Source organism: Dermacentor silvarum, chromosome 11 (genome assembly GCF_013339745.2).
Source record: "Dermacentor silvarum isolate Dsil-2018 chromosome 11, BIME_Dsil_1.4, whole genome shotgun sequence".
Classification (NCBI taxonomy): Eukaryota; Metazoa; Arthropoda; class Arachnida; order Ixodida; family Ixodidae; genus Dermacentor; species Dermacentor silvarum.
Window position 1 is genome coordinate 46,649,827 of NC_051164.1, and position 25,231 is coordinate 46,675,057.

Genomic DNA, 25,231 nt, shown 5'->3' on the forward strand with positions numbered 1-25,231 from the left:
ATCAAACCCGCGTAATGCGGGTTCCTCAAGCTCAGCACCCCGATGGCCTAGCGCGCTAATCTAGTATCTAAGATCGCTAATCTAATATTCCTTTCTAAGCTCTGTCTACTTGCTGCATGCGAGCGCTTCACAGGTGCACGCCCGACTGGTGTAACTGAGAATGGGCGCTATTCTAGCTGACAGCGAATAAACGTTGTACGCGTGAAACAGACAGCCATGCAATCGTGTCGTTGTTCACTCAAGGTCAGATATGCTGCAGATATGCTGAATTCTGCAGTTCCCTCGGGACACAACTGGATGGTGTCGGGAGGCCGCGTTTAGTGAAGCTTTCTTTGTGGGGTCTGGAGGTCTACACGCTGTGGTCCTTGGTGGAACTGCGGCGCATAGGTGTATTAATGTGATTGCCAATATTAGCCTACTTCCCCTGCTACATTTTTCTGTTTTTTAATTAGGGAAAGGCGTCTTCAGTAACAGTGCTGCCACGTCCATACCTTGTGTGTAAAGTAAGGAAGCTGAATACAATCCAGGTGAAGGACGCGAGGAATTGCATGCACTCATCCATTGTCTGCATTGACGCCTCCCCCCCCCCCTTTCCCCTGCACTACTATGTTGATTGTAACGAGTCACTATATCCTTGTCGCCTTTTATACGTCATGGACGAATCTAAACGTGTTAAGTAGCAGACACGCGTGCTGACTAAGGCTGCATGCGTAAGTTACGTGTTTGTTGTACGAGTAAAGTTACAGTGGGTACAATGAATTGTGTAACTTGTGCAGCGCCATGCTTTAAAAAAAGAGAAATTGTCGGCCCTTCCCCTACCAGAAAATGGGGGTAAGCGAAGCATGTCCTGGGTGCACCTTGTGTTTGGCGCTTATGTTTATTGTAACTTGACCGTGACCAAGGGAACGTCAGGTGATCTGCTCGGCGTTGGCGGAGTGCCGCAGCTTCAGCGGTTCGCACAGTATGATCGGCCCATCGACTAAGCGCATTTTCACGGGCGATCTCCCGTCGGCACTCTGCGAGAACTGCCCGTTGTTCGGGGGTGCGTACAATCGGCCGTCCCATCGGTTTTCCGAGACAGAACTGAACGGAAACGAAGCGGGCGCAGCGCACCCGAGACCCTTTCCTGCCCTTTCCCTCTCCGGCGGAATCGAAAGGGCTCTGATTCGCTGCGCACGTGGCGTGAGCGCGCGCCTAGGCAGCTGGCACCGTGCCTAATGACTCGTGCTCCGGCACCGGCGAGCCGCCGCTAGAGCCGCAGTTTTAGCGTTACATCGCCGGCGCAGGCTAGCGTATACAAGCGTCGCTTGAAAAAACATTTTTGCACCCCGTCCGACTGCAAGAGCTCTCAGTGCGTCGTGTGACACTGATTGCACCAGTTAAACGAGATAACACTTGCGAACACGTATCTTTCGGCCGGTAGCATCGAGAATCAAGCAACAAGAAAAATTCACAGGGTCCCAACACGACTTGAAGGCGAAAGCCCAAGTGCCGATGCATTAAAGACGGACACATGACGTACATGTCCCCCTTTATTCGCTTAGTCTACTTCGCTTACTCATCCCTCCTAATTCGTGTAGTCTGCTTCGCTGAGTCATCCTCTTAATTTGCTGAGTCACCCTCTTAATTCGCTTATTCATCCTATTAATTCGACTAGTCTAATTCGCTTACTCATCCTCCCAATTCGCTTAGTCACCCTCTTAAATCGCTTAGTCATCAATCTTAATTCTGTTGCCTTTAACTCACCCGAGTCATCCACTTAATTCGCTTAGTGATTCCTCCTCATTCGCTTTATCATTCATATTGCTTGCTTACGGGGGTATGAGTGCTTACGGGTGTATAAGCCGTTGATGATGATAGTTTTTATACCTTTCGTGTCGTCGACGCGTTTTCGCTCAAGGACTTTGAAGGTCGACTGAACGATGACACATATAAGGCTCTCGCCTTAATAATAACAGAGCCGATGCCAATTGCGTTTGGTCCGCCGGTTCCTGCGGAGCGTTCGCTTCTCCGCAACGCAGTGGAGCCCGTTTTGACCACGTTGATGGCGCTCGGCGAATAGCGGTGCTAGAATCGCTGGTGGAGGCGCGAGCGGTGCGTGGAAAATTGTGGCGCAACTATGCTTAACTGAACTTTCGTACTTAAAACATATATCACTATATACTGTACCATTACCTACACTTGCAATGACGCCGGTTCTATCAATAACCTCCTTGCGTTTCCTCCGCCAATACTTTAATCGTATCTCAATTATATCGACTGCTGACCTGCGGTGGCAGTGTCGGAGTTCTCTCTAGTAGTTTTTGTAGGAACCTGTTATGATATAAACATCGCCTCCGAGATTGGAAGGCCCGCGCCGGAGCTCGGAGGCTATAGGGTAGGCGACTGCAGAGTACGAGTTACGAATGTCGCGGAACTGAACGACACTACACGCACTGCCGCAGGTGGTGTGGCGTGCGCTGGACCGACACACGAACACGCTGTGGCACAAACACTTCCGTTTGAGAGTGTCCTCGCACATCCTGAGGCAGCAAGAGGTCGACTGCCTGGAGTTCACCGAGCAGCTGCTCGGCTGGGCGCTCTTCTACCGCTTCACGTACGAAAACAGCGGCGAGAACAGCACCGAAATGGTGGAACAAATGGCCGAGAATATCGGCCGGGCCTTCAAGCAGCAGCTCTCCTTCAACCAAATATTCACTGAAGTGTACCTCACCAAAGAGAACTTCACGGTGCGCACTCGTCGTCTTTTTCGTACGTTGGAATATGAAAACAAAAAAAAAGCACGTTTAAAGTTATACAACGAGTGACTATAACGCGATGGCATTGAGATCCTATCAAATCGATTGTTGTCTATCGACGAGTTCTCTTGCGTCACGGTCCTGCGAGTTCTATCATTATTATGACATGTACTGGTGCTGTCTACCTGCTTCGCCTACAACGTAACTCTGCAACGTCACTCTTACTACTATAATACCTCACCCTAACACACAAAATGAGAAAATAAAAGTGTCGAGTGTTTCAGAGGTTGATGTCGTAGCTCAGCGCCATTATGTGTAGATAACATGCGATGCTTTATAAAGGTGCCCCTCACTCTTGTGATGGCCCTATACCGTGACGGGGCTCCACTTTTGAGCAACTGCGCTATTCTGACGCGCTCCTTCACCGTAGTGACTGGCATTTTGTTTTGGTTCGGCTTGTTTTGTACTGCTGTGTGAGGAAATCATCCTTTTTTTTCGTGCCAATTTATCAAACATTGCTGTGCACGTACTGACTGCGCCTGCAGTTACACTGCAGTGCAGTCAGTACGTACACAGAGGCGCTAGCTTCTCCAGAACGTTCACGCTCGTTAAAAAAAAAAAAGAAAAATTGAAACCTCGCTGCTCGCTTGGTCACGGGACTTCGCCCTCTGTAGTGACGCATTCGGATGCGCAAATAGATTCGCGCTGTAAATCTGCACGGAGAAAACGACGGGCAGCACGAAAAGATCACGGGACGAGCGCTGCGGCGGCTGCGGTAGGGTTTTTGCTCGTACGGTTTTTCGCTGAGCACACATCTAGTTACTCCATTGGTCGAGTAAAGGTGATCGCATTTGCCCATCGAATGCTACACGCTACACGAAAATATTGTAATGGACAATACTGTAAATTGCATAGCGCGCATACCTTTAAATAACTTTCGTCACATCTGCATAGTGCAAGTTTCTGTTATGTCTCAGTTTACTTCTTGCGCATAGGCAGCGAACGGTGGTTGGAAATGGTGCGAGGTTGATGTTTCTCAGCACTGAGTGACACAGAGAAGGAGAATGAATGTAGTTTTCCGCTTTACGCGCAGCGATCGGTCAGTAAAGCCAGTACAATATCGCGAAAATTTTATGGGTGCGCATAGTAGTCGTAATGTTTTTTTTTTTTCGTAATGCCGCACAAATTGGCGTAATTTTATGTGGTGATAGTACACCACCGTTGTAATAATTTCTTATACGATTAGCCGTTAAGAAACTAAGGCATCCCAAGGACTGTTAAAAGACCATCAAGAAGATTATAGCCTGCGCATCGCGAACGCAGATCTTTCGAAGTTAATGTACGACGCCGTGACTCACGGATCTGTAGCCACACCACGTTCAGGACGGCAAATAAAAAGAAAAACTTCGGCCATATATAATTAGAGCAGCACAGTGCTTTTTACACCAAGCACACAAGCGCCGACCAAAGTAAGCACTCGATCGTTGGGATGAGCGCCTGGATACTACAGAATGTAGCGTTCCGGGGGCCCTAAAGTAACCTCTCGGCTGCAAATACGATAGTCGGCGATGGTCGACGATAAGAGACAAACTTTCTGGACGAAACCGCAAAACCGTGTCTCGCAAATGGCGCGAGAAGACAGCGGCTGACTGCTAAGCCGTGCAAGCGCTATACCGAAACTAAGCGGTGTCACGTGATCCAACTTTGGACGCAAGGACAACAGCAGCGCCAGCGCTTCCAGCTCGCGCCCAATAGATGTTGCTCCGTGCCTGATGCCTCGTAATTTATTGCACGTCTCGCGATGGCCACAGGGACATATAGCCTGATTGCATGAAAGCCTAATTAATGCCGCTTGCAGCGCAACGTGTTCCCGCAGCTCGTTTGCCCGTCGAATGTGTGCTCTCTCGGTCGCCTCTAAGATTTGCAGTTACGGCTGCAGACAAAAGCATATTTCTTGAGTAACCTAAAGTTGTTTTACGTAAAGCGTAAATAATGTTGTAGTGGCAGTTGTGCCAGCACCAGCGAAATAATTTTTAACACGAGAGCGTTAAGGGCCCCGTGTTGCAGGAAATCCGGTGTCGGCGTCGGGGGCGTTGCCCGGCCAAGAAAATCATCCCGAACCACCCCGACCGCGCCATCCCTCCACGTGGCGCAGAGGGTTACTGAAAAAAAATGCATTTCCCAAAGTAATATCCGTCAGAAATTGTAAAGTACGACTTAACCACAACCTGCAGACGTGACAGCGTGGGATTGTAATTTGAATGTACGAGAAAACATGACTATGTTACGAGGAAACTCAAACACAAAGCCCGTTTTCCAGCATTTCTACCATAAAACAGCGGCGCGCCCGGGTAGGTTACTTGCTAAAACACCATCCAGATGGCGCTCGCGTCATCAGCAGGTTAGAGTTACTGTATACGCTCCCTTCATGGGAGCCTACACAGTAACTCTACGGCAGGTGAAACTGGGACTTAGCCTTCCTAATGCGTTTTGGACACACGCGCACCAGGGGCCCCAGCAAACAATTAATAAATAAAAAAACGGGCAAGTTTGCACTTCGTCGTCCAAAGCTTAGGCACACCGAAACTGTCGATCCTCAAGTATTACTGGTTGCTACTGCTAGGTATTAACCTGGTTGCTGCTCGGTATTAACTTGGTTTAACTTAACTACGCATGTAGGGAAGGTATTCTCGAGCGATCATTTTCGGTGGTACCTTAATTCCCTTTCGCGACATTTTGCGTAACTATCGCTGGACGCGTCGGCGCCTACGAGCGACAGCGTTCCTGGCATGCCACAAACGCAGGCAGGCTAACCATGGTTGGCACAGTGCTAATAACGCTGTTGCTTGCCGATGCAGATGAGGCTAGCCGCTCGATATCTAGCGAAAGTTGGCATGACTGGACGCAGACCCTTTTATGGCAAACTCCGAGGCCAAGCGCATGCACACTGGGCGAAAGCTATGCACAGTGCACGGGCGGCGCGCAGCAGACAACACGCCGGGTTGATGTCACGGCGTGTTGTTGATGGTGGCTTGGTTGATGGTGGCTTGGTTGTTGCTAGGCAACGGCGCGGAGTTTTTTGCGAACCTCGGACGTTTCTCCTCCAGCTTTAACAGTTTCGCTGTTAAAAAAGTCCTATGGCCTTCACATTTTGATATCAGACGGCTTAGACTGACCCAGGAAAAATGTCTTCCAAGCAATGCATTTGTGTTCAAAAGTGAAGCCGATTTTAAGGGGATCGGTGGGAGCTTGGTCTTTGTAAGCTGGCTTTCGCATGTTGCGTTGCAGTGAAGCCTACTCATAAAGGAAAATGCGATGCGAATGGGGCCCGATAACGCTATCGCGTTCCACTCTTAAGGGCAAAGCATAAGCGTTCTCCAATTTTTTATGGTACGATTGCAATTGAGTTCGCTGCAGCGATCATCCCTGCAGCGTTTTACGTGATTATCAATGCGCGTGCTGACCAACATTATACTTAATCAATGGTATTAGCATTGCCAGTGTTTGTGGCACGGATTATCATGAATTTTCTCTTCGATAAAGAATACAGGAAATAGTAGGGAAGCTTGGGCAAGTTGTTGAAAGTTCGTATTTGACAAACAGCAGCCTAGTTAGCGCTGCTGTTCTTGTAGGAAGTAGAGGAATATGTTTTTCGGGATTACGTCGCTGTCGAAAACTTCACTCCAGTGAGCGAGTACTAAAATACATTTATGCGTGTATTGGTGTATATATGACGCGTAAGAATGTGACGTCACCCACAGGAGCTCCTGTTCTACCGCAAACGCTTCACCGAGGCCAATCTGCGCCAGCGGCTGGACAAAATGGGCCACATGACCGACTCGGCGGTGGAGAATTGGGAAACCGTGGCCAAGACCAGGCTCATGATGTCCGAGGAAGACTGGAGCGACATGGCCACACACTACGTGTGGTGGCTACGCACCAAGCACACCTACACGCTGTACAACTCGATACGAAAGAACCTGCGAGGCCCGCCGCTGTATGGGGAGCTGCCGCTGTTCGGCGAGCAGTCCACCGAGGCCGCCAACTACGGCGCGCTGGGCACGGCCATCGGAGAGGCCGCCGTGCGGATGATCGAACGAAAGGCGAGCACATAGCTAAACGGCCTGACGCCTATTATCGACCACCATTTTTCGACCTAAGCGTATGGGACGGGATTGCTTGCCTGGGGAGACGCGAGCCGCTTGATCTTACAAAAAAAATGGTTTCCCCGAAAGGGCCAAGCAGTGAAAGAGATAGGAAAGTGTGACGTTGCGCTAGAACTCCCCGGACGATGTTCTAGCCATACACGGCTGCTTACTATACGTGGGTGCGCCAACATTTATGACACCCCTAAACGCTTCAACACATGGTGTAGGGCCTGTAATGGCACTTTGACGGGCGAAATTACATCACTTTCATATTGGGAGCACTAACATTGTTTCGCACTTTTTTCATATTCTGAGCAGATTTAATATAAAAGGTGTGCGCCGTGAGATAAAAAAAAAACTGGCTCCGATCCACACTGTGAAAGTGGTTGGACAGCGAAGCTGTAAACGACACCCACAACGATTACCCATTATGACGTCACTTGAATTAACACACGTGGCTCTACAAACAGTGAAACCAGCGACAAGTGAAATGTACTTAACCACATCATTTATTACTTCACAGTGACATTATATTCACGCTGTTCTTCTAGCGTCTTTACTTTCCGTGGTCTACCCATGGTAGCCTGGAATGAACTGAATGAGTTGCCAGACCGTGGTGACGTCACTAGATGATTTCTATGCTGTTAGGTACTTTTCCACTCGGAGTAGCTTACGCAACCGTAATCTTTACCGGGAAACACACGCGGGAGAAGGAACGTGCTTCGCATTATTCACAGACGTCATTAGCATACATTATACGGTCTGCACTTCACGCGAGGGTTTTGAATTACGTCAACCCCTTTCGAAGCAGCTGCAAACCTAATGTTTACCGGACGCGTTGGAGGGTATTCCCATTCACCTGCGCCTTATCATCCATCATGTGGTTTAATGCTTGTTTTGTGGTTTTTCTTTTGAAAACGAGTGCTGAGCTGTATACTGTGAAACCATCATTTTTAACTCCCTCAGCAATTTGGCATTATGGACGCCTTTCTCACTGTTTTATTTTTTACAGCGTAAGCCGTTATGGGCTCATTCCAATAGCCGTTTCGGGTCGCGATGATGCCGCCGCCGCGTAGCCGCTATCCCATGCGAAAAAAAGTACCCGCTCTCCGCCGGATCGAGCCCAGGCCCGCTACATGGGCGGCGGATACTCTACCACTGAGCCACGCAAGCACTTGCTATCCGAGAGCGGGAAACGCGCCTATAAACGCGGCCTATGCAGGCGCGCAAGTGCAGACGACGACATGCGATTCAGACGCCGAACGCAAACAACGCGGTCCCAAGCAAGCCTCCGCCGGTATGGTGGCACCATCTAGTTAAGGCGCCGGCAAACGCAACCTTTCAAACACTAAGTTTTGCTGCCGCCTTAACTAGATGGCGCTAACATACCGACGGACGCTCGGGATCACGTTGATTGTGCTAGATTGGGCGCGTTGCAATGGGAGCGAATGTGACAGCCGTAGTTGCATTGTCGGCTGCTTGGCTGGGCCGAACGGCGCTAGCCATCGGCAATGGAACGCGTCGGCTTGCACGCGCGACGGCATCCCAGGCGCGTTCCTGACGCATTCGCTCAAATTACTGTCGAAACGCTCGTCTAGCTTCCGCTGTGACTGTGCTGCGTTTGCCGCGCAGGCCTGGCATTTTTTAACACGAAAGTGTTTTATTCCGGGGTCCACCAAGACTTCACTGACGTATTTCCGTCACGGAAATACGTCATAGAACATAATACAAAGAAAGAAACCAGAAGAAAAAGTTCCACAAACATGCAAAATTTGGGAATCGAACCCACGACCTCTCGGTCCGCGACGATAGATCGCCGAGCGTTTAACCCATTGCGCCACAAACGCATTCGCAGAGAGCTACACAGACGCGCCTTATATATCTAACACTCCTCCGTGTACCCGCGCTCTTGCTCGGGCGGTGCCGCCGCCTATGAGCAGAAAAGAGAAGTACTGCATTATGACACTAAAGCCCGGGATACATGGAGCGAACTTTCTCGACGAACTTCACGCGTCAAGTAACGACGCGGCGACACGACGCAGGATGTTTGCTGTGTTGCAATACATGCGGCGAACGCCGCCGCGCGTTGGCCGCCGTGTTGGCGGCGGTCCCGGCCGCCCGCTTCGAACTGAATTTGGCGTTGTCCTTCTAGAATTCACTTAGTTGGAAGCAAATGACTGCGGTAAACGGCTTTCGCTTAGTCTCAGGCCGCTTCGACGACAGAGTATTATGGATAACCTTGAGTAGTTTTCGAGATCGCTTCTCGTTTCGAACGCGTCTAAGCCTAGCGAAAGAAATATCCGATGCCAACGCCATCTATCGGGGAAGTCGGGAGATAGGCATGACGACAGCATGTGACCTCAGATGGGGCAATATCATGCAGCACTACACTGTTCAAGTTAAATAGACTTGAAGTTGCTTTGCGTGGAAATTGAACGCAAAAAACTACAGCGTGTAGCAGACGACTCTCGCTTCCCGCGCGCTTTCGCGAGCGCGAAAAGCCCACGGGTCCGGAGCAGCAGCGGCGCGGCGCGGCAGTTCACAGAAAAAGGCCCTCGCAGGAGCCGGCGCTTTGGACACTCTCCATATTCTAGGTCACTCTAACTGAGCCACGCAAGCGCTTGCTATCCGAGAGCGGGAAACGCGCCTATAACGCGGCCTATGCAGGCGCGCAAGTGCAGAAGACGACATGCGATTCAGACGCCGAACGGCAAACAACGCGGTCCCAAGCAAGCCTCTGCCGGTATGGTGGCACCATCTAGTTAAGGCGCCGGCAAACGCAACCTTTCAAACACTAAGTTTTGCTGCCGCCTTAACTAGATGGCGGCTAACATACCGACGGACGCTCGGGATCACGTTGATTGCGCTAGATTGGGCGCGTTGCAATGGGAGCGAATGTGACAGCCGTAGTTGCATTGTCGGGCTGCTTGGCTTTGCCGAACGGCGCTAGCCATCGGCAATGGAACGCGTCGGCTTGCACGCGCGACGGCATCCCAGGCGCGTTCCTGACGCATTCGCTCAAATTACTGTCGAAACGCTCGTCTAGCTTACGCTGTGACTGTGCTGCGTTTGCCGCGCAGGCCTGGAATTTTTTTATTAGTTATTACAGTTAGCGCGAATTAAGTCGTAGGCTCGGTTTGAGCGGCTCAAATTTTATGCGTAAGTGTCAAATGACCCATTGAGCGAAATAGTAGAGCTTTGTGCAGACGAGAAAAAAATTGGAGGACGCTTAAGCTTCGCCTTTAAGAGTGGAATGCGATAGCGTTATCGGGCTCGTTGGCATCGCATTCTTCTTTCAGTGGGCTTCACTGCAACATCGAACGTGGGAAAGCCAGCTTACAAAGACCAAGCTTACACCGATCCCCTTAAAATCGGCTTCACTTTTAAACAGAAATGCATTGCTGGGAAGACGTTTTTCCAGGGGCAATATAAGTCCTGTAATACTAAAATCTGAAGGTCCTAGCACCTTTTTTTCATTATTTTATTGATTGTTTGCTACTGCCCGACGCGCGCGCGTGTTCAAAACGCATTAGGCCGGCGAAGTCCCAATTTGACCTGCCAAAGATGCGAGCTCCATCTGGATAGCATTTTCGCAAGTCAACTACCCGAGCGCGCCGCTGCTATAAATGCTGGAAAATGGGTTTGTGTTTGACTTTCCTCGTAACATAATTAATGTTTTCTCATACATGCAAATTATAATCCGACGCCGCCATGTCTGTAGGTTGTGGTTAAGTCGTACTTTACCACTTTTCGGACGGATTTCACTTTAAAAATTCAATTTTTGTTCACCAAGACCTTGCACAACGCGGAGGGCCTGCGCGGTCAGGGTGGTTGAGGATGATTTTCTCCGCCACGGACGCCGACATCCACTGACTGCCTAGTTGTGTAGTGGTTGCGGAAAAACATTCATGTCTCGACACGCGAGCTGGGCATGGAAGTGGCGGTTTGGGTGGCAAGAGCCCCGTCATGGAACGTCTCCACCCTCTACGGTTTGGCAAGCGAGGATGACCTCAAGGCACCCTAGTCCCACCTGTGCACAAATTGGAGGTAGAGGTCAAGAAAGTTGGCGACCAAGTACAGGGTGATTCGAAGTGTAAATATACAACCAGAGTCATCAGAAAGAAAGTGAGAGAAACACAGACAGCGAATTGGGTGGAAACCTTGCACCATGTGTAGGGCCTGCGCGGTCGGGGTGGTTCGGGATGATTTTCTCCTTCGCTAACACCTTGCGCCATGCGGAGGGCCTGCGCGATCGGGGACGCCGACGCCGGATTTTCTGCGACACGGGGCCCTTAACCTCATCGCGTTAAGTAAAGAGGCGCGAGTGGCAGTCAACGTGAGTGTCCAGGAGAGTCGGCGACAGTGAGTGCGAGTGACGTAATTACTTATTTATTTATTTATTTATTTATTTACTTATTTACTTACTTACTTATTCATTTATTTTTCTATTTGGTAGCCACAGCGCCTCCTTCGGACATTACAGGGGGTTCAGAAGTAAAAGGAAACATAAGTTGCACGTAATGCTCATATACGTTCACGTGAGGGAAAACAAAAGGCAATATACAAGGCAAGGTTATAAAAATAATCAAAAGGAATACAAAGGTTATAATTAGAAAGCCAGTGCATAACAAAAATGTAAAGGACAACGAATGGGTATGAAATTTCTAATTTAAAAAAAATTGCGAACGAATGTCGGCGAGTGTGATTGGACCTGAGCAGTGTTAGCGAATTCAGGAAAACTCGATCTGGCAACATTCGTATTGGCATCATCAGCAACAAGAAGAGAGCGTCCTGTGGCATGCGAACGATTTACGCTCGTTCTTTCTCGGTCTTTTTTTTTTTTTTGCACGTTTCAACAAATAAAATAGGTTGTCTTAATGAAACCTGAGTGGAAATTAAGTGGACGCGAGTACGGGCTGCTAAGTGCGAATGAAAGCGTGTGTCGACGGCAGTTAGCGTTAGAGTGTATGTCTGGGTGCCAGTAGGTACTTAAGTAGTGACGAGTGTTAGTGAGCAGAAGTGGGTATCACTTATTGTACCCACCTATACACACACAAAAAACAATCAGCAGCCAGTTATACAAAGTGAAATCTGTCGAAATAGCGGAGCTGTGGTCGTTCTTTTACTGCGATTGTCGCATTTTATTTATTTTTTTTTTTTTGACTCACCGCCGCCGCTCTGCGCATTCCAGAGGAGTGACGTCGTAGCCGTGGTAGACGCACTGGCGCCGGCGCGCGCTCGCTCGCTGTGCAGTCGCCGTCTGACACTGCGCTGGAGCCGCTGCGCTTCTGACTGGCGTTTGCCAGTGTGGTATAGCCATGGAGAAGGAGAGCGCAAATGCTGCTCAACAGCGCAGAAGAACGGAGAAGCTTGACTCATCGGATCCCGAAGTAGTTGCCTGGCAATTAGCGGTTGAGCGTAGGAGACAACCAGGAAAGCTAAGAATAATCAGCCGAACCTTTGCTAACGCTACGTATATCCTGGCATAGCCGAGCTAAGCCACTGCATCTTTTTTTTACTGTGGTAGTCTTCGTTTCATACCGAAGGAACGACCACATCTCCGCTGTTTCGACAGATCTCACTTCGTGAAACTGGCTGCATTTTATTAGTGAGATGCCGACGCGTCCACCCCCCCCCCCCCCCCCCCCCGCAGCGCCCTAGGAGCGCCATCGCCCGTGCAAGCCCGACGCGTCCCATCCCCCGCCACGCGCTAGGAACGCCGTCGCCCGTGGATGCAGACGCGTCCCATCCCCCGCTAGGAGCAAGCACCGTTCGGGCCAGCCAAGCGGCCGCGAATGCACAGCTTCGCTGTTCGACCATCTTCACCGAGTGGAAGGGGCGGTTGATCATTTAGAAGCGATGCATCTATCTGTCTATGCATCTATTTGTCGATGCATCTATTTAGAAGCGATGCATCTGGTCGGGGCTATATCCGCCGTGCGGCGTCCACTTCCGGTTCCATTTCCGGTTCCGCTTCCGGTTCCGGAAGCCAGCTTCCGGCTTCCGGAGAATGCTTCCGGCGTTTTGCCCGAATGATCCCCGGTGCTTCGCCGACTCATCATCATTCACTTCGTCCTCTCATTCTCCTCCCGCAACGCCGCGATGAGTGCCACGGACAGCGCCAGCGTCAACGCCAGTGTCAGCGCCGTGGACCGCGCCGCGGAGAAGATGGCTCGAGCCGCTGCTACGAAACGGCAGCGGCGACACGCCGATCTGAAAACTAATGGGAACATGAGTCGACCCCATGGCTGCTTCGCATACTACTCAGGGTTCCCCTACGGGAAGATGGTGTAATTTTTTTTATACCCCGGCGCTTCAACTCATCACCGGCGCGAGCGCCGATTGGTCGGCTACTCACCTCCCGACGAGCGAGTCACGTGACCTCTCGGGCTCTGCTCGTGCGTGACGGCGCACGCTCGACTAACAAATCCGCTGTTAAAAAATACACCATCCTCCCGTAGGGGAACCCTGAGTAGTATGCGAAGCAGCCATGGGGTCGACTCAAGGTAGTTTTATCAGTTGTATAAACTTGGACATGCAGCAGCACCAGCAACGCGCAGAACTGTTGTCGACGCCGTCAGCGTTTTGCCCGCGTTCGCACCGAACGCGCGCGGCGTTGGTGACTGTTGCCGGTGCCTCTGGGGCGCCTACCGTCGCGCCTCTAACCTAAGCTGCTTCGCATTATCGCGCGCGGAGCCGCAGGTGTTGCCATTCGTTGCGCAATCCGGAGAGGAGAGGAGGAATGCCGAGAGGAGAGATGAGACAAGGAGAGGAGGGGGAGGAGGATGCGCATGCGCAGTAGGGGTGTGGACGCCGCACGGCGGATGGATGGATGGAGGGAGGGAGGGCGGGAGGGAGTGACATAGCCCCGACCATAAGATGCTTCGCATCTAAAAGTGAAAAGTTGAAATGTCTGCACTGGCTTACATATTCTGATATTCACGTTTTAGTCAGTTGCGTGTGGCTGACTGACTACTATATCTCTCTGTGCGACTATATCTCTCTGTGCGTTTCAGTTTGTGGATGCCAACAAGACGGACCTGACGGGTCGCATGGACTGCGTCTACGCTGCAAATCCAGAGATTCCGCGCTCGGTGAAGCAGCCCGTGTACCGGTCTTCTGCTGTCGACATCGTGTACGACGCGTTCACGGAAGCGGCGTCCAAGCGAACGCATCAGAGTCTCAAGAATTTCGGTCGCGACAAGACATTCTTCCAGGTTAGCGAGCTTTCAGAGCCGCTCTTGCGTACTTGAGAAATGATGCAGCTCCGCCGCTAATGCAAAGCATTGACGCTATAGCTGGGGCCATGCGTCTTTTTATTTAAAAGTATCTTACAGGGACACTTCATGGGGGCATTGAGTAAGGCGAGTTGTGAACAAGCTATACGAAAAAAAAAAGTTAACTTAAAAAGCATATATACGCGTACATATACACAAATACACATCTTTCTTACGAAAACGTCGTTTGATGCATTGAAGCTCAAAAGTAACTAGAACAGCAGTGCATTTCTTCGCAAAGTTCCTGAAAAGACATATCGAAGCTGGTGTCATCCTGAGAATTCGTCCCAAGTGGATCCGCCTTGCGAACTCCTCGGCTAGAATTTGTAAATCGCAATGTGGACCATAGGGTAATTAAAAAAATCCTGAAAAAACATCTCGAAGCTGGTGTCATCCTGATAATTCATTCCAAGTGGATCCGCCTTGCGAGCTCCTCGGCTAGAATTTGTAAATTTCAACGTGGACCATAGGGTAATTAGAAAAATATAATTGGTGATTTTTGTTAATTAGTCGATCATGCTAGAATAGTGCTACACAGGCAATCTATAAAAATTTTTGAAAATGTTCGCTGAAACACTCGGTATATATATATATATATATATAATATTTGGTTTTAGTATAGCAGAAGGAAATAAGCGTCACACGTACGTAAGAGCCTCGTTTTGGTAAACACGATATTTTCGTTCAAGCATTCCGCAGAAAGCAAGCAAGACCGTCCGCAGACTTCGCGCTGGCCTCTATCGCCCCCGTGCTACCAATCGGTACACGTTTTTCTGCAAACGAATACACAACTTGGTAGTCAGGGGATGCAGAAAGCGCGCAGAAATTTTGCAGAACCTACGCTCCTTAGTTATGACTAAGTCAGGATGAGAGTAAATCACTTGTCCTCTAGCAAATTCTTGCCTGGGAGTTCAGTTCTCACCAATACATGAGAACAGAAATTGGGGAGCAAAAGTGCACAGCCGCGAGTCAAAATTTTAAACGTACACGGCAGACAGCACGACAGCGTAAACTGGTGCGAACGGAACATATCCATAAGCTTGGATGTAACCACGACATACACTTAAGAAATGTAGTTATAACCACGACATGTGGACACTTGAGAAACGTCAAATGCAGAAGTTCGGAAGACTTCTACACCCCACACATATGCGAAACACAAGCAGCAATTCTATCGGCACATATAGCCACGATGGTCTAGTGAGTGTGTCTGCGGGGTGTTCCGAATCATGACACATCACGCACGTGCGAGATCTGTCTCTCTGAAATTAACGCGAGGCGTAAATCAACACACGACTGTTAATTCAGAATTTGCAAAAGAAAAGAGTAGAATGGATTAATCTTTCAAAATTAGCATGCCATGTTGTGGGAGCCGGAGTGAATTCGCACACTGACTGCATTCCCAACCAAAACATTAGTACATCAGTTACAGTCAGCAAAAGACACGCAAACATTAGTGCTTCGTCCAAAATGTAATTTCACAAGAGCATACGAATAAGTTATATGCTAGGCGCGCAGTTAAATCAAGTAACTTTAGAAGTTTATGATTCATAGTTTTTTGTTTTTTTTGTACACAGCAGTACTTGCAGAGCGTTCAAGCATTTGTAAGTTGTGAAACGGAGCTACATCACTGATCTGCCAAATTATTCCTCACAGTCGGAGCCAGCAGTAATTCTCCTAAATGACTGACTAGTCTTTAGAGAAGAGCGTTAAATCAATATTCGAAGCAACGACGTGATCGAAACATATCTGCGCAATAACCGTCTGTATGGCATCTCTCAGGATTCCCTTACAATGGGTCCTACATCGTTTCTTGGGCGAGCATGTTCGTTCAGACATATATGAAAGCACTGGCTTGCAGTCTGCTATTTCCTACTTGTATATATGGCTACGCAACGAAGCAACAAATGACACCTAAATATCCTCACCACGACAAACATGCGCCTTCAAGAGCATCGTCTTTTTTTTAAAACCAAGTTGTAGCTAATGATCCTACGAGTGCCCATGCAGGTCGCCTCGTGTCTGTAGTTGCCAATGACGTGTATCCCAGCGCCATTCGTCCTGACGCTGGGCGAAGGCAGATACATGAAATCGACGGGAGTTGCTTATCCCCATGAACAATAGTGACTGCTCAACGGGGTCCACCGACCGGTTTGAAGATGCGACCCATACGACTGTGGCATCGCCAGGAGGTGGTACATTAAACATGTGCCCTCCCCCCCCCCCTCCCCGATGCAACCTTCTCAGCCTCCCTACAACTTCCTGACTCCGGCCAATGGCGTGCTCCCCCAACTTCTCCATACCGCCCACAACCTAAAAACATTCTCGCTACGCTAAATTGCCGTATGATATCGCGAACATAGGCCGATGATCATTCTCAATCACACATTGTCTTGAAGTATACGTAAATTAAGTTGTAGCATTTGACGCCACGAAACTGTACAGCTGGTTATTGGAGCGCCACAGTGGAGGGCTCCGAATTTATTTTGACCACCTGTCATAGCAAGGTGGTGGAGGTTTGGGCCTATTTGTATACTGCATTTTTCAATTAACGCCAGCGCGAGATAGAGGGGCGAGACGCATGCGCTGTACTTCCCACTAACTTTTAATACACATGTGCAGAAAATATGTGCTCATATGTGTGAAAAAAAAAACACCATCCAAGCACTCCGTACTGATGGTTAACCAGTGAAGCTGAAACGTGCGGCCCCGGTGTTTAGCCGTGGTTTAATACCGACGCTGTATTGAAGCGTTGCTCAATTATTGGTTACATGTTTTTGTTTCTAGTTGAACGCAAGCGCCAATGGCGGGCGGATGCTGCTAACCACGACGCCGAGCTAACTCGAGATACCGAACGCATGCGACAACGGCGAGCCGAGGAGGCGGCGTTGCGGGCACAGCAGCGTCAACATGGCAATTGCGGGAACGCGTTCGCCGGGGCCAACGCCCGCTTTCGGCGGGAGTTTCTCGAGCGGCACTTTGGCTTCGGCTGCGACGAAACATCCACGTTGAAATCGCGAAGTGTAACGCAAGCGCCAATGGCGGTCGGATGCTGCTAACGATGACGCCGAGCTAACTCGAGATATCGAACGCATGCGAAAACGACGAGCCAAGGAGGCGGCGTTGCGGGCAGAGCAGATACGCGTGCTTGGGTACGACGCAGAGAACGACGTCACTAACGGCGCTGCCAATGGCGCGCGCGCCTGGGTGCGACGTAGAGAACGATGTAACTGACGGCGCAGCCAATAGAGACGTTTAGCGAAACATGGGACGAACGGTTTCTTGTTTCTCCTAGCCATATACAGCTTTCGCTGTAAAAACACAACAAAGTAAGATAACCATTACATTACACATGGAATTAAGAGCAAAAAAAGATTCCACGACACCTAAGCACTTAATAAGTTGTGAACGCGAAAGCTGTAACGTCCAATTGAACGCCGTTCAGCGCAACGTTTATAGATACTTTTTCTATAAGCGTTGGTTCAGCGGTCGTTCGAGTTCTGCGCTGCGAGTAAAGTATCATAGCGGTACCTGCTTCCCGAGCCAGCAAGCAGCAGCCTGTGGTGCCAACGCTGCATGCAGCCAACGTCCTGTACGACGAGAAATCAAGGAAGCAGCAGCGACCACCAAGGCCGCCAGGCGCGCGCGTCAGCTAAACCTGGAGGGGGTGAGAGAGATACGGACCGCGCGCCGGCTTCCGAGAGCGAGGGTGACGTGCGTCGCGGCGATGCCCTCGCCCCTCACGCTACACCTGGCGCGCTATCTCTGGAAGTAGGTGTTCCTTTTCGCTTCATCTACTCCGTCGAGGCCCGCTCGCGACGTGTGGCGTCGCAGCCGATGGCAATGCGAATTTAGGTGCCGTTTCCCTGCTACAGACAACAGACGCCGGCTTTTTCGTTCAGTGGGCCATTTGACACTTTCGCAGAAAAAAAAACTAATTCTAGCGGCTAGATAGAATTCTGCTGTGATCGGCCGTTTACCAAGCAAAACCAGTCGCTCACGGAGGATGCGACAATGGTGAACGAGCTGATGACCTCGTCAGAACCATCCCCAACTGCAACGATTCACGGCAAACAGCTGGGCTCCGCCAGGAGGGGCTCTGCCAGGAGGGGCTCTGCCAGGAAGGGTGCAGGGGGACATTTCCTTCACATCACCTGTCATCCGCCCAAACTACCACGTCCACGCCAGATTGGCGGGAATAATGTGATTCATCTCCTGACGCCAGATTAGGGGAAGGGGACGGGACCAGGATGACGGAGGGGTTAAAAGAAGAGACGGACATTTGGTGTAGAGGATCAGCAGGTGGAGCTTAAAGTGTCATCTTACCTTCAGTATTCATCATCATTCTTGCACAAAATGTAATCTAAGCGTGTGTCTTTCAAACGTCCTGGTTGTTAGGCCCAGCCCCACGTTCCCTCGTTCCTCCACGGTTATTAAACAAACATCACATCTACTGACCCCCGGTCGCAACACGGGTAACCGGAGGTCGCCGGGTTCCCATGCGAGCAAATGAGCAAGTCAGTATTATACTCCGTTTCTTACATCGCGTGCAATGCTGTGGAGGCAAGGCACACCTCTTGAGGTGGCTGCGTTCACACCAACAAATAGTTGGGTGTTCTTGCTAGCACTTAGGGGAAACTGTTCTTTTTTCTGGTTCAGTATTAAGTAAAAGAAATAATAAACGTAACCCTTGAAAAGAAACTATGTATGCGCACGGCTGCTGATGCGTTGTCTTAGCTCATTTCGCTGTTCGCGGTTTTTTCTTTTCTTGTTTTTTATTTGCAGCACGTTGAGGGCGGCCTCACTCGAATGCTCGTGCGAGCAAACGCTATTGGCGCACAGCGAATCGGGGACGGAATGCCAGGAGTGATACATTTTTGTGACGGAGCTTCTTGCATAGCCTCCGCAGCGTAGCACCAGATGTCTGAAACACAGTATGGAGTATAATAATCCTGTTGGGCAACTTTTCTTTCCACATTGTTATTATGTGCATTGAATCCGTCTTTCAGGCACTTGCCTGTTCATTCTTCATACAAGGGATCGTACGGGCACGTCCGAGTGATCATTCGGTGGAGGCAGCCACGGACCAAAAGGAAAGCGGCGCACTCAATCCATTCGTTCAATCGTGTCGCAGATGATGTGCTACCTGATGTGCGAGGGCAGCTTGAAGGACGCCAAGATATCGGAGCTGAGCTGCAACCAAGCGGTCAAGGACAGCCAGAACTTCGGCAAGGTTTTCGGTTGCCCGATCGGGTCACCCATGAACCCGGCATCCAAGTGTCGCTTGTTCTACTGACACTTTCTCGACCCTTCCTGTGCATTGCGAAAGCGTCTTTGCCCGCTCTGTTTGACTGGCGTGCCACCTGCGCTGTTTTGAGTATAGTTCACCTACTATTGATTGTTCATCTCCTCGCTGTGCCTGTGCTTTCTTCTTGTGCGTATGTGTTGCTAGCCATCCTTACTTCGTATTTTTTTTACTTCTTTTACTAGCCCATTTGTTTAACGTGCTTTGAGCCGCGCTGGTGTCATAAAGTGCGATGTGTGCAAGCCTCAGTCGTCAGCTCTTTGACAAAGTGCGCAGTCGCATATACGACCATGCGGCTTCTCGACTTCGTGACGAATTCTACTGCACTACGTTTCAGCTCGTCGACTCACCCCGGTCGCACAGTCCGGTACATCGAGTCAGCGACGCCACAGCTTCGCCGCTAGTTTTCTGTTTGCCATGTTGATCCTGCTCTTTGTATACTAGCTATCACGACGCTTGATGTCGGACTCTCTCAAGAGTAACGTGACTGGAAAATTACGGGGCTTTCGGTTCTTTTTTATAACGTCAATGATGCGACACTTTTTTTTTTTCTTGTAGAGTTTCGGCGCGTGACTGTGGTGTCAGTGTGTCCGACCGCTTGCACCGTGTTTTTTTTTTTTTTCATTACTTTTTGCAGAATTATCGCCCTTGACCACAGCTTTTGACATGCTCGTGGCCAACCCGTAAACAATGTCCCCTGAAACTCGCCCAAACCCCCATGAAACTGTTCTCGTGATTTGTATCCTCGCATATGTGCTCGTGTAGAACAGTTTTTTTTTTTTTTTTCAATTCTTCCTTATTGGTAAAAGCGTCCATAAAGTTGACAAGCCTTTGTCTGCAATCTATTTAGCTTCTCGAGCCAACAAGCGCAACGCGTATACGCCTCCCTTTTCTTGAAAGCCACAGATTGTACGAGCTCTAAGTGCGAGGGCACGCGAGTATGACGACAAGGTGGCATTTATATACGCTCGAGTATTGCTCGTTAAATACACATTGCGCTTGAAGTGTCCGCCTGCGTCTGTCTCTGGAACTCCTGCTTGTTTGCATGCATTTCTGGCAGACGGGCAGCGCGCCCCGTCACCCGAAACTTTCGGGAGATCCTACCCGTTGTAATCGTCAACCTAACCTCACCAATCTGCTGTCCTAGACAGCACTTTCCTTACCTTGACCTTTTGCATTGTGATGACGACGCTGATGCTTCCAGTCACTGACTGGCCCATACCTACAATTGGGGATTGCCAAAGATGCGGGTTGCAGAATGAGAACGAAAGGCAAAGGTAGAAATAAATCTGAAAACTAACTATATTGTGAATAACTAGAAGCTTAAGAGACAGGCAGTTGTCGGGACTACTATATATGATTTATTATGGCACTGCCAACAGGCGCAACGCAGCAGCAGTGCCTAAATTATCAAGACTCTACACAAACGAACTGCGGTAAAGCGTTTTCAGCGGCGCGAGTAAAAGGGTTGGATACGCCTGACAAAACATGAATGCAACACCATAGCCCGTGTTGTTCGGCGCAAGCAGCGAGCTCTGATGAGCAGGTTGCGCACTTTCGGATAGTTTTGTCTGTTTAGCTCGCGCATTAACTAATTGCGCTCGCACATCTTCTCCTATCGTCACTGCCGCATGACATCTGGAAATGGCGTAATACCCGGCATCATGCACATTGACATACGGTCCTACAGCAGACAGTAACAGACGACGTGCGAACGCGATCGCGTATGCTCTAAATCCGCAAACTACGAGAGGGCCCTACCCGCCCGTCAGATTTTAATGGCGCAAGGGCATCTAAGGTCAAAGAGGGCCAGGACGAATTTCAAACGAAGTTTAAAACACTCGTTTGAAATAAAATCTGTAGAAAGGCATACGCGTAAAGTTGGATTTATATATGTTAGTGCACCGATTCTAAAATAATTTACCGGTTAAGAAAAACACGAGCTTAAATGTATTGGGTAACACCCTACATGTGTAATCATTAGGGAAAGTTCGAATACCTCACTGCACAATTCTTGTCTAAGCAAGAAGATGCTATGCCGACCAAAAAGAAAAGTTTCGTGTCACAATCGTCAGCAAACCTGCTCACCTGAAGAAAACAAGAGAGAGACTTCTGCGCTGCGCTCGTATGGCATATAAAGGGTGGCGAACTTTTCGACCACAATATATCTGCCCTCTTAACCCAGCTACGCCCCTGGACATAACATGCGAGGCCTTTCCAACCTCACTGTTAGTAATGCTAGGGACGTGCATGTCTTCTCTGAAACTATATTCTATTGATGTCTGTATTATATCCTTGAAATTGCCGATGACATTACCCTGCCTATCTTTGAGTGCATACTTCTTCTTGTCAACGGCCCAAGCCCTATATTCCTCTATATTCCTATATTACAACAATAACAACAACAGCAACAAGCCCTGGTCAACCGAGCCCGGATGGCGGCAAAAGCCAATGGTCTTCCGGACTAGGAGGTCCGGCCACAAAACGGCTATTAATTTTCAATAATAAATGTTTTGTTCTCTCTCCTATATTACAATTCAGAATGTTACATTAATTTTCCTCCTGTTGAACGATTTTGACAGTTTAACCGACCTGACGTGATCTATGACCGCAGGCACTCGCGCTCTGTATGGCCTTTGCTAGGTTCTTTGAGTCTGGGGACGACTTCCCTGTTTCCTGTCTTGGTGCTAGAGCTTCAAACCTGACTTCAACTACAGCCTATTAAATTATTTTAATTTATTGCCTATATGTTATTCTCAAACTCCTGTTCTCAATATTTATGTTGGGTAATACTAGTCTTTTTTTCCCCTTTTTTTGACAAACCTTCACCTAAATATGGCCTCGTTTTCCGTGAAAGCTTTCCTCTTTCTCTTCAAATCCAGGGTAAGCCTGGATCTCATTGGATCATGGGCCTCAATACACCTAATACTTCTACTCGACGCACAAGATTAGGATCGATAGAATGTTTACTTTATTTCTTGTTTCCACTGCGGGCTTTCCCATGTCCGCCACCGGTGACATTTCTGCCACTAGGTATGCATTATTAGCAAGCGATTTCTTTCCATGAACATAACCAACATATATCACCTCTACTATTCCTAGAGTCGACGCTATAGTTGCCCAAGTGCCTGTTCCGCAGTACACTTTTTCTTTGAAATAGCTTCCCTCAGAGCAGAGCCGTAATTCTACAGAAATTTTATTCAGGCCGACCTAACAGTCATTCCACAAATAAAGTTTATTTCTTCTTCTGAGAAGAAGCCAGCCTTCGCAACTCAGCTACATGATACAATTTATTAACCAATTTGTTTTATGTCAGTCTTCAATTATTATTGTGGGCGTGAGCCTGTTGCTACGGTTTAGCTGCTGCAACCGATGTCAACAATTAAGGTGGACGGGTTAGGGCCAATGACACTCAGAAGTGCATTTACCTTGAGGTCGTTTCGGACTTGCTTTACGCGCAAAACGGTCTTAAACTTCACTTACCGCTTCGACCTCTGATTAGACTGGAACGTGCCATCGCTTGATCCTGACTTAGGTGGCCATTGTCATGCGTTTGTCACCGAAGGTCTTGATTCGCGGCTTCACGCACTTTCTGTTTCGTTGTTCATGAATGCATGTCACGTGTACATAAAACAAAAGCGGCAAGAAACAGCCAAACGCTGTGTTGCAAGCACAGCTGGAGGAGCGCGAAAGGCGCCATTTTCGACGGGTATTTTGTCGCAAGGCGTCAAAATAGGCCAGACACACTTTCCGCGGGTTTGTATAACAGCGAAGCTGTATATGGCTAGTTTCCAGCGGATCAATGTCCGTAGACCAAAAATCGTGGGCCGATCCCCAAGATAGTGCAATATCGGGCCTACCCGCGGCTGAGGTAAAGCAGGCTTCAAGCACTCCGCCAAATTACAAAATTAAGTTGAATATCTTGGGTCCAAATACATCCCGTATCAGATATTAAGCTGATAAGAACAGATACTAAACTTTGACCCGCGTCGGCCATGTCTACGTTCGCACCATGCACGTGTATGCTCTCCCGCGTATTCAAACTAGTGCCTACCAATCTGAGTGTCTTCTGTCTCCTGACGTCGTGCTCTACGTAGGCTCATTTCCTCAGTTCTGCTCTGACTGTGAAATGGGTAGGCCGCGTGTTGTACGGTCTGAAGAACAACAGCGTGAACAGAAAACGGAATGGGCACGACGGCCACGGGAGGAGACCACCGACGATGAGCGGGCCAGGAACGCCAAGCGTAGGCGTGCTGCCTGCCAGGACCGCGAGGCAAAAAGAAATGCGAACCGTCCATGAGGCCCCGATCCCACAAACTTGGAAGGTTTCACTGGAGCAACGGTCAATCACCACATACACAGCTTCGCTGGTCATCCACCTTCACTACACAACATAGAACACCACGACACGAACACCACAAGAGAACAATGGGAGGCATTGCTGTCCAGCTCGGCCCTCGACGACCAGCTCAAGCTGATCCAGAGAGCAGAAAAGATGGCAAGAGCCAACGGAGCCCTGGACTAGGGGCCCCGACCATTATATAGCGATGCCCCTTCGGGGCAACACAAAACTGATTATTTTTCTAATAAAGTTTGTCTATCTATCTATCTATCTATCTATCTATCTATCTATCTATCTATCTATCTATCTATCCTCCATCAATCACAAAGTGGAATGGCACCGAATTTTTTACAGCGAAGCTGTTAAGGGCTAGGTTCCCTAGGACCATGCCCATGTGTAGAAAAAACTATCATCAGCAGCATTGGCTCGAGCGTCGTCATCTTCTTCCGCAGCGTTTCTTCCGCAATCTTCTTCCGCAGGCCGCGTATACGGGAGTATGAGCCATTGCTTAAGGGGGTACGATTCACTCATGAGCAATTGACGACGTGTCCTAACGCGCTTGAGCAACGCCGCCGCGAGCACGCTCTAGAAAGGGCTCGTCGTCGACGTACCGATTCTAGCGTAAGGGCTTCCGAAGCCCAGGTGAAACGCCAGCGAAGAGCCGCGGACCCCGAGTTGAGGGAGCGCGATGTTGAGGCCAAACGTCCGCGTCGCCTTGCCCTCCAGGAAGCCGACAACGGTGGTGCACGCCTCGGCAACGCTAGCGCCAACTTCCCCGGTGCGACGGCCAGGTTTCAAAGCGAGTTTCTCAACCGGAACGTTCATGACAGACATGTTCGGTTGGGTGATTCCCAACGCCGATACGACCTTTCTAATCGTGGGGGCAACATCCACTATAGCCGTAGCTTCGCCGGCTTCCACCTTCACAGTAGTGGAAGGGCTCTGAATTTTTATTATCGGAAACGATGACGTAACTCACCAGCACGTGATGTAATTGATGTCATCACCTATCAGTCATGTTAGTCGTACATTAGTACCCTTCCCTGCCAATTTTGGTATATACCAAGCGATCGAGACGTGAGTTTTCGATAGGTTTTCGATATGGTTTTAGCGTGAAACCTAAACCACCACCACCACCGCCGTCGACACTTATGAGGCAACAAAAGCTTCCCTTGAAAATTTCTCGTAGAAATAATCGGCAATGATTGTCAAATTAAGGTATCGCGTATTTAAAATTAGCTAGAATTTCGTCGAGTTCCAGCTTCAGTGAAGCTACTGATAACGTAGTTTCTGATAAGCAATTTCTGGTTATGCCTTGTGGATACCAAACTGCTACCGAAGTGGTTTTTTTTTCTTCTTCTCTGTCACCCCGTATCATTCCTTATGTTGGTCTCTTCATTGGTGCTGTCGAAATCAACAAA

The 25,231-nt window shown here is 49.3% G+C and overlaps 1 protein-coding gene and 1 pseudogene across 1 annotated transcript in view; one reads left to right on the forward strand and one right to left on the reverse strand.

Moving 5' to 3' along the window:
* LOC119432551 (endothelin-converting enzyme 2) overlaps window positions 1-19,459 on the forward strand; it is a 37,392-nt gene extending 17,933 nt beyond the window's left edge. Inside the window, exons 8-11 of the mRNA XM_037699716.1 lie at window positions 2,445-2,729; window positions 6,500-6,841; window positions 13,903-14,103; window positions 19,298-19,459. Of these exons, the coding sequence (XP_037555644.1) occupies window positions 2,445-2,729; window positions 6,500-6,841; window positions 13,903-14,103; window positions 19,298-19,459 (990 nt within the window). The remainder of the gene's footprint in view (window positions 1-2,444; window positions 2,730-6,499; window positions 6,842-13,902; window positions 14,104-19,297) is intronic.
* Window positions 19,460-23,285: 3,826 nt separating this feature from the next.
* On the reverse strand, window positions 23,286-23,465 carry LOC119434180 (U2 spliceosomal RNA; annotated as a pseudogene).
* Between the last annotated feature and the right edge of the window lie 1,766 nt (window positions 23,466-25,231).